Source organism: Myxocyprinus asiaticus, chromosome 2, assembly GCF_019703515.2.
Source record: "Myxocyprinus asiaticus isolate MX2 ecotype Aquarium Trade chromosome 2, UBuf_Myxa_2, whole genome shotgun sequence".
NCBI lineage: Eukaryota > Metazoa > Chordata > Actinopteri > Cypriniformes > Catostomidae > Myxocyprinus > Myxocyprinus asiaticus.
In genome coordinates, this window is record NC_059345.1 from 29,009,246 (window position 1) to 29,024,886 (window position 15,641).

The 15,641-nt window shown below is 38.1% G+C and overlaps 1 protein-coding gene across 2 annotated transcripts in view; it reads right to left on the bottom strand.

Moving 5' to 3' along the window:
- Positions 1–1,780: 1,780 nt before the first annotated feature.
- The window catches only part of LOC127414005 (adhesion G-protein coupled receptor G5-like), a 33,354-nt gene continuing 19,493 nt past the window's right edge, over positions 1,781–15,641 (bottom strand). For both annotated transcript variants that reach the window (XM_051651647.1, XM_051651655.1), the window contains exons 5-14: positions 15,399–15,513; positions 15,118–15,249; positions 14,815–14,931; positions 8,949–8,991; positions 8,769–8,872; positions 5,983–6,101; positions 5,579–5,835; positions 3,698–3,797; positions 3,344–3,618; positions 1,781–2,827 (exon numbers count right to left, since the gene is read on the bottom strand). In XM_051651647.1, the coding sequence (XP_051507607.1) occupies positions 2,703–2,827; positions 3,344–3,618; positions 3,698–3,797; positions 5,579–5,835; positions 5,983–6,101; positions 8,769–8,872; positions 8,949–8,991; positions 14,815–14,931; positions 15,118–15,249; positions 15,399–15,513 (1,387 nt within the window). In that variant the 3' untranslated portion in view covers positions 1,781–2,702. The remainder of the gene's footprint in view (positions 2,828–3,343; positions 3,619–3,697; positions 3,798–5,578; positions 5,836–5,982; positions 6,102–8,768; positions 8,873–8,948; positions 8,992–14,814; positions 14,932–15,117; positions 15,250–15,398; positions 15,514–15,641) is intronic.

Here is a 15,641-nt window from a genome sequence, read left to right on the forward strand (position 1 = left end):
CAAGTTTTTCCAAAGAATCAGAAAACAGAACTTTGTCCTACAATCCCTCACAGAGAGTTGGTTCAAAGTCTTTTTTGAGGTGCCACATTTGAGGCATTTTAGGCATTTAAGGCATTCAGGTTGTGGGCATCCCTCTTTGTATTAATAAAGCCAATTCATCTGTAACTACCCAATAGGGAGAAGTCAATTTGAAATGCTGTCTCTCTAAAGAATGTTCATGATGTTTTGCAATTTCAATTCAATTTTCTATGTAAGCTGTACATAATACTGTTGATTTCATGAATTCATAAGTGAATTTCAAAATAAACACTACAAGACAACTGAACATTTCAAGCAGGTGGTCAAACATGATGGAAAAGTTATGTAATCTGTATCAAGACACACTGAAGATAAAGGAGGAGGAACAACTGTCAATCTGCCCTGACTGTCCTCCAATGCACTCCAAGCAAGAATCATAGCTGAGCCTGTAGCCCTATAGGGAGGCTTACAGCAAATCTAAACAACTGTGAATACAACAACAAAAGCACTCACACTTCCTAAATTGGGCTTAAATGACAGTAGCTTAAGTAGAAAGCAGCTCAAAACATCGAAATCAACTGCAGATACTTTGCATTAACGCGAGAGACTGAGTTTGGAGGGAGTCGAAGTCCAAAATGTAACTTTTGGCCTCTAATACTAAGTAGGTGTGGTACAATCCAAGCACATCATATCACACCAAAAAATATCTTTCAAGCAAAGCATGGTGATAGTGGCATTGTGCTTTGATGACATCTGTCTGGAAGATGGCCTGGGAAACTTATATAGATGAAGAATGGATGGAGGTAAATATGGAAAGTTAAACATGCTGCAATCCACAAGACCACTGAGACTTGGATGACGGATCATCTTCCGAAAGGACAATGACCTGGAAGTTCCGGAACAGATATCAAGAGCCATGCCAAAGCCCAGACCGCAATCCCCTTGAGTATCTGTGAAATGAATGAAACAATGCTTTTTACAAAGAGTCCCTATCTGAATAGAATTTAAGCATTTTTTACAAGAAGAAAATTCCAGTAGCAAGACTGTTAGAGACTCGGAGCTGGAATTGCTCCAGTCTGTAAGATCTCAGGCTGCAGTTACAAACGCCAGCCACCAGATGTCATCATCCCCAGCCTGTTGAATCTGGTTTTTGTCTTCATTCACACTTAGTTCATGGTTCCTGTTTTAACTATATAAATACTTAGTAAATGATTACACTCATTATTATGTCTTGTTGCTCACTGCTCACAATTCTAAACAGTCCAGTTTACTCTGGTTTTCTATTGTGGTTATTAATCCCAGCCCTATACCCTGTTGTTTCTCTGCCCTCAGGTTTCACATTTTATTTGTTGCCTAATTGCAGATTTTGAGCTTGTGTGTTGGTTTTACTGGTTACTGTGGAATAAACTTCCATGCATATACATTTCTTGTTTCAGCATCTGAATATTTACACTACAATGAATTAACTCTAGTAGGTGATTAATTATTTTTTGGTTCAATCTTAATGGTTCCACATTATAATGCAAAAAAAAAAAAAAAAAAAAAAAAAAAAATTATACATTTATTCTTTAAATCAATTTGAACAATAATGGGCAAAATGGACTAAATATATATATAACTTCTATTGATTGAAACAATTAATATATTGGGTAATGTTTATGCCTCTAGTTTAGCTATGTTGTTTGTATGATCTATGTTTGTGTGTGTGAATTTTTTTTCTTTCATATTTTCCATTATGTATCATTTTTGTTTGTTTAAAAATCAGGATAGAAGAGATATGGAAGATACTGTGTTTTATTTTATTTTTTTGGAGATAAGTATTTATGTGAAGTTATTTTAATTGTTCCTTGTAATAAAACAAATTATAATAAAAGGGAAGAAACTAAATTTCAAGCAGTCTCCAAAGTTAATATGTGTTGAAAATAGAGTAACAGTTTCTTCTCATAAATTATTTCACAATGGATAACACATCGGCCTCCGATAAAAGTGAGCATAGGCTGATTCAAGAAGTACAACATGGTATTTTACAAATACTTATACAATAGACATAAAAGTACAATATGATTTCAGTCCACTTTGTGTTAAACTCTACTTCGTCACAAAACTCCTCAGAATGAATAAAAGTGCCAATTATGTCAGAAAGAACTGAACAAAATATACAGTTTGCCATTCACATTGAGTATAAAAATACAATTGAGGAATGTGCTTCTGGCAGTTTTCTTTGTGGCTATTACACAATAAAGATGCGGGCTGAAAATGTACACAACCACTTAATCTCATATCAAACACCACTATTTGTATGACCAAGACAAAATGAAATGTTTTTCATTCATCACTAAAAGCGCTTTGATAAAAATCCTATTTGAATCTCACAACAGTAGTTTAAAAAATTAAGCTAAAGTGCAAGGCTCGCTTGAAAAAGAAAAATTATTATATGCACATAAAAAACAATATATTTACAGAAATACAGCTTATGACAGGTAAAGCATTCATGCTGAATTACCAAATGTCCTGTGACTAAATATCAGTGCAGTGTCATCTAAGGACCAATCACCATCCTGACCTACAGGATGAGAAAGGATCTTTACAAATGCCCTCGTGGATAATCCTTTTATAGTTTCTTTTCAAAGTAGAGATTAAATTTTGCCATTTCAGAAAAACACTGTTTTAGCATCACCAGACTTTTAACTCTTTTCATAAGTCTGTAGCATATGTTGTTTTGAAGATCCTGTACTGCTCCCTTCTGAACTGGACTCTTTCTTCTTTTTCATCCATTCAAGAGCATAGTAACGCAGCAAAAGAAAAAATCCTGTTGGGATACATGGGAATTTAATTAGTTTTTACTACAGGGCTCTCTGTAATACTTGATTGTGATCAATTGTGATATTCTACGGTCAAATGTTTTTGTATAACGACCAATAAAACTGTATAACTGACCATTGTTCCAGTCAACGTATTTCCCTAAATAACTGTTTCATGTCTCTCTGCATAGTTTCAGTTCAAATATTTTTTATTTATTTATCAAGTAGCCATGTAATAAACAAAAAATAAACCCCTTCAGGCTTTCAAAAGTTCAGATCAAACTGTTGAGTTTATTTTGCAATAATGACAGGCTGACTGTTCATTAACACACTGTATGGTTTCATCACTTTTTTGTTTTACAAACTGGAACCTTATGAGTTAAGTGCTATCTTTCAAAAGCAAGCATGTAATTATTATTAAAGGAAAGGACAGAGCTTACACTGACACAATAGCTTAGCCAGTGTTTGACCTCGTGTTTTTTCATGTCTTTGAATAGCAGTAGTATATTCACAAAAAACTTCACCTTGTAAGGAGTTTATAATACAGAAGAGGAAGAGGGTGGCCTCTGAGAGAGGGCCAAAGTTGAGGAAACCCAGGCCCCATGTTGTTCCAAATAGACAGGTGAGGCCCCAGATGCTGAGAAAAGCCACATGATTTTTCCTCCACTCAGGTCGGTTCCATATCTCTTTCACCACAAGGAAAAGCATGACTGCACCAGAGCTCACCACAATAGCCAGTAAGCCAATATTAATAATGTAATGAGCCAATCTGCTATTGTATGTATCCAACATCCAGCACCTGGTGAGCAGATAAAAAAAAAAAATCATTAAAATTTTTAATACTGCTGGCATGGTTACATCTAAGGAGGTCTACTTACATATGGTAAGGTTTGGTGACATCTTCACTTGGCACAATCTTTCTTTTGCCATAAATATCATCTATAGGGAGTAGTATACAGACTAGCAGAGTTGGGAGACCTGAAATTGGAAATGTAAATGTAAAAATAAATTGAATTACTACACATGAATTCATTTGAATAATCTTACCAAACAAGATATAACACACAAAAACAATTTTTTTGTTACTTCAACACCCTTGAAGAGAACATACAGGTGCATCTCAATAAATTAGAATGTTGTGGAAAAGTTCATTTATTTCAGTAATTCAACTCAAATTGTGAAACTCGTGTATTAAATAAATTCAATGCACACAGACTGAAGTAGTTTAAGTCTTTGGTTCTTTTAATTGTGATGATTTTGGCTCACATTTAACAAAAACCCACCAATTCACTATCTCAACAAATTAAAATATGGTGACATGCCAATCAGCTAATCAACTCAAAACACCTGCAAAGGTTTCCTGAGCCTTCAAAATGGTCTCTCAGTTTGGTTCACTAGACTACACAATCATGGGGAAGACTGCTGATCTGACAGTTGTCCAGAAGACAATCATTGACAACCTTCACAAGGAGGGTAAGCCACAAACATTCATTGCCAAAGAAGCTGGCTGTTCACAGAGTGCTATATACAAGCATGTTAACAGAAAGTTGAGTGGAACGAAAAAGTGTGAAAGAAAAAGATGCACAACCAGCCGAGAGAACCGCAGCCTTATGAGGATTGTCAAGCAAAATCGATTCAAGAACCTGGGTGATCTTCACAAGGAATGGACTGAGGCTGGGGTCGAGGCATCAAGAGCCACCACACACAGACATGTCAAGGAATTTGGCTACAGTTGTCGTATTCCTCTTGTTAAGCCACTCCTGAACCACAGACAACGTCAGAGGCGTCTTACCTGGGCTAAGGAGAAGAAGAACTGGACTGTTGCCCAGTGGTCCAAAGTCCTCTTTTCAGATGAGAGCAAGTTTTGTATTTCATTTGGAAACCAAGGTCCTAGAGTCTGGAGGAAGGGTGGAGAAGCTCATAGCCCAAGTTGCTTGAAGTCCAGTGTTAAGTTTCCACAGTCTGTGATGATTTGGGGTGCAATGTCATCTGCTGGTGTTGGTCCATTGTGTTTTTTGAAAACCAAAGTCACTGCACCCGTTTACCAAGAAATTTTGGAGCACTTCATGCTTCCTTCTGCTGACCAGCTTTTTAAAGATGCTGATTTCATTTTCCAGCAGGATTTGGCACCTGCCCACACTGCCAAAAGCACCAAAAGTTGGTTAAATGACCATGGTGTTGGTGTGCTTGACTGGCCAGCAAACCCACCAGACCTGAACCCCATAGAGAATCTATGGGGTATTGTCAAGAGGAAAATGAGAAACAAGAGACCAAAAAATGCAGATGAGCTGAAGGCCACTGTCAAAGAAACCTGGGCTTCCATACCACCTCAGCAGTGCCACAAACTGATCACCTCCATGCCACGCCGAATTGATGCAGTAATTAAAGCAAAATGAGCCCCTACCAAGTATTGAGTACATATACAGTAAATGAACATACTTTCCAGAAGGCCAACAATTCACTAAAAATGTTTTTCTATTGGTCTTATGATGTATTCTAATTTTTTGAGATAGTGAATTGGTGGGTTTTTGTTAAATGTGAGCCAAAATCATCACAATTAAAAGAACCAAAGACTTAAACTACTTCAGTCTGTGTGCACTGAATTTATTTAATACATGAGTTTCACAATTTGAGTTGAATTACTGAAATAAATGAACTTTTCCACGACATTCTAATTTATTGAGATGCACCTGTAGTTTAAACTTTAACATCGGAGTCTAACAAGTTCTTGGAACAGGACAATAGATGTTTGTACTCACCAAAGCCCCCCAAGTAAAAGACCCAAGGCTGGAGAGTTGAGCTGAACACCTTGCGGACTAATAAGAATGTGTGAAACACTTCCATAGCCATCCAGCTCAGTGTGCAAAGTAAAGCATAATGCAGGAGAGTCCCCGTTATCTTACACACTGTGATGTTTTCCACATTTGCTATTGTACCGGTAAGGATGAAGAACAGACACAAAAGAAATATTGCCACCACCAGACCACGATGCACCAGTGAGGACTGGTTTTTCTTCCTTTTTTGGAATGCAAAGAACCGCAATAGAGAGGAGAAAGACACAACCCATGAGGGACTGATTCACAATACACTTCTTTTCATGAAATAAGCATTGTTTTTTCATGATATTATAATGAAACACGTCAGTCAATGAAGTCATGATTACCTCTGTTTACAGAGCCAGTAGAAGAGAACTAAGCAGCTCACTAAGGAAACAGCGCAGCCCACAGCAGTAATGTATGTCAGAGCCTCTAGATGGCGAACTGTAGCCCTCTGTTCCATTTGCTAAAGAGTTGGGGAAGGAGACAAATTATATTTCATTTATTAAAGGGATAGTTCACCCAAAAATGAAAAGTCTCTCATCATTTACTCACCTTCATGCCATCCCAGATATGTAAGACTTCTTTCTTCTGCAGAACACAAACAACATTTTTTAGAGGAATATTTCAGCTCTGTAGGTCCATACAATGCAGGTGAATGGTGGCCAAAATTTTGAAGCTCCAAAAAGAACATAAAGGCAGCATAAAGGTAATTCATATGATTCCGGTGGTCTAATCCATGTCTTCTTAAATGATCAAATTAATTTTGGGTGAGAACAGACCCTCTCCAGCCTGCTTTATCTCGCTCTCCTGCTGACCGAAACTCCTTTTTCACTGTACATCTTGGCATTGCAGTCTCTAGGCACGATAATGATTTCAAACTCGATCACACTTCCTAGTGCTTGACACATGTGCAGAGTGCTAGATGGTGCTATAGGAAGTGTAATCGAGCTTAAAATCATGATCGTCAAGGAGATCGCTGAAGTCAAGGTTTATAGTGAAAAAGAAGTTACATTTTGGTCTGTTCTCACCCAAAACCGATTGAATCACTTCAGTAGACATGGATTAAACCACTGGAGTCTTATTACCTGTATGCTGCCTTTATGTGCTTTTAGGAGCCATCTTACCATTTACTTGCATTGTATGGACCTACAGATTTGAGATATTCTTCTAAAAATATTTGTTTGTGTTTTGCAGAAGAAGTCATTCACATCTGGGATGGCATAAAGGCGAATAAACGATGAGAGAACTTTTATTTTTGCATGATCTATTCCTTTAAAAGGGTCATGAAATTGAGAATTACATTTTTTAATGATATTTATATTTAGACATACACTACCTGTCAAAAGTTTTGAATCACTTATTCTTTATTATAATTTTTTTTCTTCACATTTTAGAATAATAGTAAAGTCATCAAAACTATGGAATAACATAAATGGAAATATGGGAATTATATTGTGACTAAACAAAATCCAAAATAATTCAAAACTGTGTTATATTTTAGCATCTACAAAGTAGTCACCCTTTGCCTAGAATTTGCAGACATGTACTCTTGACATTTTCACAACCAACTTCTTGAGGTATCACCCTGGGATGCTTTTTAAACAGTACTAAAGGAGTTCCCATCTATGTTGGGCACTTATTGGCTGTTTTTCTTTATTATTTGGTCCAAGTCATCAATTTCAAAAACGTTTTTTTATTTTTATTTTTTTTTTTATTACATTTTAGTTTTGTAATGAAATAAATTAATATGGTGGAACAATTATATTTTTGTCTACAATGCTAATTTCAAACATTTAAGCATACGCCTTCAGATAAAAAGATCGTTAAGATCATGAGAAACATTTCAGGCAAGTGTTTCAAAAGTTTTGACCAGTAATGTATAAGAGGTAATTGTATTATAAAAACATACTGTAAGCTTCAGAATTCAAAACGTCCTCCCCAGAAATCTGTGTGTTCGTGAAGTCACAAGACATTGCTCATTTACTGTATATTTAAACATCCCACAACATGCATCATTGCACCCTTGGCCCCGCCCACTGACGCGCAGTTCAAGAGAGCAGGACAGACAGGCCTTGTGTGGCTAACTATTCCTGCACACCAAAGGGGACCCATCTGGACTATTTTGAATTAATTTTGTATATAAACGTACTACACAGACTCTTTGACTGCTGCCATGTATCTCACTGCTTTTAAAAGACATTGAGTCAAGTTATAACTCTTAAGAGGAGAAGCCATTCTCTTTCATTTAGCTGCTCTGCCTCTTGTTGTTTTGAGCACAAACGCATCATGGATACGGTCTTTCACACATCTGCACTATTTTTAATTGTTGGTTTATGTTAGCATACACTAGATGGATGTCTTTGACCGTTTCTATGTGTTTCCGTCAATGTGCGCCTCAGTGCGCCTATGTGTTTGCGTGCTGTGGACAATGTGTGTGCATTTTTGTCGGCTCATGTCAGCATGGATTGTTTGTGAACCAGTCACAATACGATTCAAGCTTTGCAAATGAACTGTTATGAATCAGAATCAGAATGAGCTTTATTGCCAAGTATGCTTACACATACAAGGAATTTGTCTTGGTGACAGGAGCTTCCAGTGTACAACAATACAAAAACAATACAAAAACAACAATTGAAGGATGGAGCAGTTAAAAACACTTAGAACCGATCAAAACCATAAGTAAACTGTTTCATTCATGAATATTTCAAATGTCATGACTGTTTGATAGTTTATGGTGCTGACTGATGACAGTTGTGCTAGAGATGAACAGTTAAATATATTCAGATGCAATGTGTTGGATGTGTGTTATGTTTAAACCCTGAAATTTAGTTTTATAATTTTGAGGGGCTTGTTCATTGTATTCTGATTGAGTTTCAAATAGTGCTTTATTCAAGGGGCTACATGATGTTAGCCAATCACAACCACGGGCATTTACATTTAAGTTTTAAGGAGGCGCTTAGGCCAACTTTTGGTGCAAAGAAACTTGAATAAAATTATCAGTGGACATCAGTTAAGACATAAAATTATAAAAAATAGCATTTCATGGCCCCTTTAAAAACGCCATCCCAATGACATTCACTTGAAAGTATGCAATAATAATAATAATAATAATAAAAAACTTTCTACTAACCACAAGAATAGCAAAGTATGTAAGGTGATTACAACAGCACTCTGTCTCTGTTGTATTTATGTTAAATGTTAGACAACCCTCTGACCTCCACATCACTTCATTGTCTGAAAAAAAAAGAAAACAACATTGAGTTTCACATTAGCAGATGCAGGGAAATTTTTATACTTGAACTTGTCTCACCTTTTCTTGTGTCCCATGAAACACATCTTGTAGAATGGTTAGCCTGTGAAATGAAATAGAAACATCATCTGATTAACACATTTTATTGATTCAGACATATGAAACAGAAAAGCAAACATATATACACCAAATCGACTTTTAACTCCCCATTATTCCCTTTCGCCCTCCCAATCCCCAACCCCACCCTGATCCTCAACAAATATTCCTGTGGTCCAACTTGAGAAATACACACAAATCAAAACAAAACAAAACAAAACATATATATATGTATGTTATATATTTCCCTCCCCGAGAGCCTTCCATAAATGCCAAATAGCTGCCCCATTTTTTATTAAATAACTCCAAGTTTCCCTGCCTTCTATATGACATTTCTTCGAATGCCGCCACCCTGCCCATCTCTATGCACCACTCCTGAAATGAGGGCACTCCAGCTGACTTCCATCCCCTAAGGATGACCTGCCTGCCAATCATAACACTGGCTAGGACCCAATTTTTTATGTATTTATCCCCTATATTAATGACCGCCCCATCGCCTAAAATACAGAGTCTGGGGCAAAATGAAATTTGAGTGTCCAATACGTTACATATAAAACTCTGAACCCTCAACCAAAATGTTGGATCTTAACACACCACCAAAAAAAAAAAGGGTTGTGTCCCCATCTTCTGATTGGCATCGCCAGCAGGTGGGTGTGTCTTTAAGACCAAGCCTATACAATCTAGAGGGGGTCCAACAGAATCGATGTAAAATCTTAAATTGCATAAGGCGCACCCTTGCATCTCTACACTCCCTCCTCCAATACCAAGCTTAAATCTTTCTCCCATAATCTCTTGAGAGAAGTTGAAGCTCCATCCCCCAGACTCTGAATAAGCAGGGAGTAATACACTGATGCCTCATGGCCTTTTCCAAAAGCAGTAATCACCACTTCCAGAGTATCTGCCGCTTTAGGGGGGGTGTAAGCTACACCTAAATATAGTACAAAGCAGGTGGCATAGCTGAAAATACCTAAAGAATTGAGACCTGGGGATCCCAAAATGTTGAACCATATTTTCAAAGGATCTCAACACCCAGTAACCGAGCGTATTAACCTCCCTCACAATTCACTCTGTCCAGCAGAAAGGGGACTTATTAATACATAATTTGGGGTTCAGCCATATGCTCGAAGCAACATTTAAATGAATATCTAAATTAAACACTCTGGACACTTTTGTCCATACCGCATGCAAATGCGAGATAATGGGGTATAATTTAACTTCTCCGGTTAGTTTGATAGAAAGGCTTTGCAATGGCAAAATAGGGGCAAGAACTTCCTGTTCAATACAAAACCAAGGAGAGGCTCTCTCAGGTGGAAGCGACCAATAAGCCAAATGTCTGAGACCAAATGCATAATAATAAAACAAAATCTTGGATAGGCCTAGCCTACCTTTGTCAATCGGCCTATGCAATTTACTGAAATGTAATCGGGGACATTTACCATTCCAAATGAAGGACTTTGCTACACTATCAAATTGCTTGAAATAAGAGAGGAGGACATCTACAGGGAGAGATTGTAGCAGGTAGTTGAATTTTGGTATACAATTCATTTTAATAACATTAACCTTCCTAATCATAGATAAATGTAACGAAGCACACCTGCCCACGTCGCTCAAAAACCTTTTTATTAAAGGGTCAAAATTAACTCTAACTAAATCAAACAAATTTGCTGGGAATAAAATACCCAAATACTTAATGCCCTGTTTGGGCCACTAGAAGGTGCCCAGCTGAAAAGCCGTTACTGGGCAGTATGCTGTCAAAGCCAAAGCTTCGAATTTAGACCAATTAACTCTGTATCCTGATAATTTAGAAAAGGAATGAATAATTCTGTGGAGGCAAGGCATAGATCTAGCAGGGTCGGAGACGAATAATAAAACATAATCTGCGTATAGCAAAAATTTATGTGCCATACCTCCCGCCACCACCCCTGAAAAATCATCCTCCTTTCTTATCGCAGCTGCTAATGGTTCCAGGGCAACACAGAACAATAATGGGGAAAGAGGGCAACCCTGCCGGGTGCCCCTATCCAGAGTAAAATAATCTGAAATTAATCCATTTGTTTGTACCGCCGCTACCGGGTGTCTATAAAGTAACTTAATCCATCCAATAAAAGTATTCCCGAAACCATATATTTCCAAAATATTAAAAAAATAATCCCATTCTACCACATCAAATGCCTTTTCGGCATCAAGTAAAATGGCAGCGACCGGAGTCTGATCATTCGCCACTGACCACATGATATTGATGAAATGCCTAATGTTATCAGAAGAGCTACAGCCCTGAATAAACCCCACCTGATGTATATGTATAAGAGATGTCATAACTTTACTTAATCGGTTAGCCAAAATTTTTGACAATATTTTAACGTCTGGCTTGATCAGGAAAATTGGATTGTAACTCTTACACTCGCTTGGATCTTTGTCCTTTTTAAGAATCAGACTGATCCGGGCTTGTGTCATGGTTAGCAGAAACTTTCCATTCTTTAATGATTCCATATAAACTTCTAGCAAAATTGGAGCCAGTTCTGTAGCATAAGATCTAAAAAATTCAGCGGCAAAGCTGTCTGGCCCTGGAGCCTTGCTTGTAGGCAAGGCCTTAATTACCTCGTCAATTCCTCCAAGGTTATCTCAGTATCAAAATAATTATTTTGCTCAGTCATCAGTTTAGGAAGTTCTAATGGTTCCACAAAGTTTCTAATATCTTCATCAGTAGACGAAGACATTGAACTATAAAGATCAAGATAGAATTCTTTAAAAGCATTATTAATATCAATGGCCGAGGTAAATATTTCACCACCAGCAGATTTCACAGAGGGAATGGTAGAAAAAGACTCTCTCTGTTTTATATATCTAGCCAGAAGTTTTCCTGCTTTGTCCCCTGACTCAAAGTGCCCTTAATAGTCAAAACTCCATCTTCCATGACAAAATAGTATTATATCTGTTTTTCAATCGAGTCAATTCTCTGAGGCCATTAGACGACATTCAGTGCTTCAGATCTGCCTCGGCACTTTTAATATTCCCTTCCAATTCCACAAGTTCTTGTGCTTTGGATTTTTTGGTGAATGAGGCATACTGTATGATCCAGCCCCTAAGAACCGCCTTAAGTGCCTCCCAAGCCACACCCACAGAGGATACTGAGGACCAGTTGGTCTCCATATAGACATTGATTTCAGCCTTTAGCATTTGTTGGAACACCAGGGCGTGATCTGAGACTAAAATGTTTCCAATTGAGCAATCAACAACAGATGAAATGAGGGACTTAGATATAAAAAAAAAAATCTATTCTAGAGTAAATCTTATGGACTGAAGAAAAAAATTTATAGTCCCTACCAGATGGGTTCAACAGTCTCCAAATATCTGTAAGACCAAGATTTTTACACATCCTGTGAAGCATCAATGTTGCTCTAGGGGGCTAGGAGTCCATCAAAAGATTTAAGTCTCCTCCCAATATTATATCATGAGGGGTGCCAGCGGCTTGCAACATCCCTTCAAGATCTATAAAAAAGCCCTGATCATCAATTTTAGGTGCATAAATATTCCCCAAAATAAGACTTTGTCCCTGAATTTCAGCAAAAACAATAATGACTCTTCCTAATTTTTCTTTACTCTGTTTGAGACATTTGAATTGTAGATGTTTACTTATCAGTGTAATGACTCCCCTGCTCTTACTCAAGCCAGCACTATATAAAAAAAAGCCCACCCCATATCTTTCCAAATTTTTCAGCTTCCTGTGGGGAAAGGTGCGTTTCTTGAAGAAACACTATATAATATTTCTAACGCTTAAGAAGAGAAATAACCTTCCTTCTTTTTATGGGGTGCCCCAACCCATTCACATTCCACGTGGAGAGAGACAATCCACTCATATTAACATTTTACATTTTGACATATAAGAAAAAATAGATTGTGTATCAAAAACAAGATTATAAAGACCACATTCCAACATAAGTGCAACAGTCAAACCCTGAACATTCCCCAGAACCAAACAAACAGAAAAAGAAAAATGTGCGCATTAACCCCATGCATGACAGCGCCAACTGGCGTCCATCCCTCCAAACTCAAACAGTCCGTGCATGCCTACGAGAACCCCCGTGACAACTTTGCTGTCGGATTGCTCAGGTCCGGTGTTTCAATACAAATTTTTGTGAGAGACAATTACACAGCAAAAGATAATTTATAAAACAAACTTCAGACAATAGGCAGAATAAACACAAAGAGCGTGTAGCTTCATCCATAAAACTGTCCTAAAGGTGTATTATTCCACAAAATAAACTCCAGCCGCTAGGCGGAACCAGCACAAAAAGAACGCACAGATTCTTCAGACAGTCAAACGAATGTTCAGTGAGCTGGTCCATTCGGCTGCAACATGAGTGCAAGCAAATGACTTACTCTACAAAATAAACTCCAGTCACTAGGTGGAACCAACACAAAAAGAGCACGCAGAATCTTCAAACAGTAAAGCAAATGTTCAGTGAGCTGGTCCACTTGGTTGCAACATGAGTACCACAAGGTAACTTACTCACTCCATTGACTTTATGAAGGACATCGCTTGCTGTAGGAATGTGAATGTTTTACGGCCATCCTTAGCATCTATTCTCAATTTGGCCGGGAATATCAGTGCAAAAGCGACCTACCGTTGATGTAAAAGTTTCTTGCATTCCTTGAATCGATCACATTTCTCTCTGGTCGAGTTCACAATGTCTGGGAACAAGAAAATGCTGTGGTTCTTCCAAGAAAGCCTTTCTTTACTCCTCACCTCATGTAACAAGATCTTTATCGGATGATAACAGAAATTTAGCCAGAATTGATCGGGGCCAGTCTCCTTCCGCGGATCGCCGAACTGGAACCCTGTGAGCTTATGGCCTGCTATGTCGAGCAGACTCGGAAAGAGCCCATCTAGGAATTTCACCATATCTTGTCCTTCTTCACCCTCAGGAATTCCAACAGTACGGACGTTATTCCGCCGGCTACAGTTTTCCATGTCCTCCAACTTCTCCCAGACATGCTCCAAATCCACCTTGGTTGCTAGCAGATTAGCAGATAACTCCCTCTCCGATGACTCCAGATCGATCCATTTCTCAACATCCCCCACTCTTGTAACCATATCAGTGAATTTTGCCTCCATAGCAGTGATCGATCAATGTATCACAGCAAGATTCTCCAAGTCAGCAACGACCTTCGTCAGCATTGCCGACATGTTCAACATCTCTCGCCGCATTTCCCGCATCTCTCTGACCAAATCGACTGCCGGGCCCGTGGCCTTCTTAGGGGTGTCAGCTTGAGCATGTTAGTGTCTTTTAATGTCTCCAGAGCCTGAGGATTTTGAATTCTTTGACATATTGTCCTCCTAGAACAGTTATGGGACAGAGTGTATCGAATCTCACCAGTTTATGTCATAAAAAGTATTAAAACTAGCAAAGTGCGCAGAGCTCGCTGTTCACAAGTCCGATCCTCGCATGGCGTCCATCTGGGTGCCTAGAAATATCATCAACCATCTATTCTAACCCATATGCTTTATAGGGAATAAATGCATTCATAGTCACAGTAGCTCAGAGTGGCTCTGCGCATAGAATAGGAGACTATCATAATAAGTAAGTTCTACTTTCATCCAACAAGCAGATCGGGCTCTTGCAATATAAAAGTTGGCAACAACAATGTCAGCAGTATCAAATTGACCAGGCTTCATCACATCAGCCTTTTGATATGATGTTCACTGTTTAAAAATGGGAGGCATGTATCTAGACTGCTTTGTAGAAAATTATGTGTGAGATTCAGTTGTGTGATTCTGCACATGCTAAGCATATGCATAACACAAAGGAACATGCTCAGACAGACTTACTGGCAAGGTAGAGTGATGGAACCTGATTCTGACAGGTTCTGGGAGGTTGGTGATGATCTTGTTCTCCACAGAGATTCCAACTACGTCATCCAGAATGATTAAATCAGACGATTCCCTCTGCACAACACAAATACTATTTGTCACTGTGCACACATGTTCGTTTGTGTACTCTAAGTATGTATAAGTGTGTGTGTGTGTGTGTGTGTGTACAGTACTGCATATGTTTTAATTATACTGTATGTGAATGTGTGTGTTGATGAATTAATGCTGATAATTTATTTTACACTTATTTAAGTATTTTACCTGAAATCTTTTCAGTGATGTACTGTTCCTGTAGTATGTACAAACCACTTTTGATTTTTTACTTGATGCTGGTTTCAGGCAGGAGGGAAGATAAACTGATGGTATTGTGTTTGCCGGTACACTTCGGGGGGTCTGAAATGTAACACATGTATTCAATCATATGATTAAATGGAGCATACTAAGCAGACACATGTTTAATGGTTGCAATGACATTCTTGTGACTCAAAGGTTACATGTCTATATTTTAACTTTCTGCTTCCAAAAAATACAAATGGATTTACAGGCAGAGTAAAACTCTGTCCCATGAAGCCCTCTTCCATTTCAATGACAGTGCTCTGGGCACAAGGTAGATCCACATGACCTGTTGCATTCGATTTCATCACCACTTCCTCTATCCTGCAAACACACACAAACATTTACATTTAGACAGGATCACACAATAACAGATGTATAACAAATGTAACATCCAGTGTTGCAACACGTATTATAGTGATTTACTTGTGAATGAAGCAAAAACTGATTAA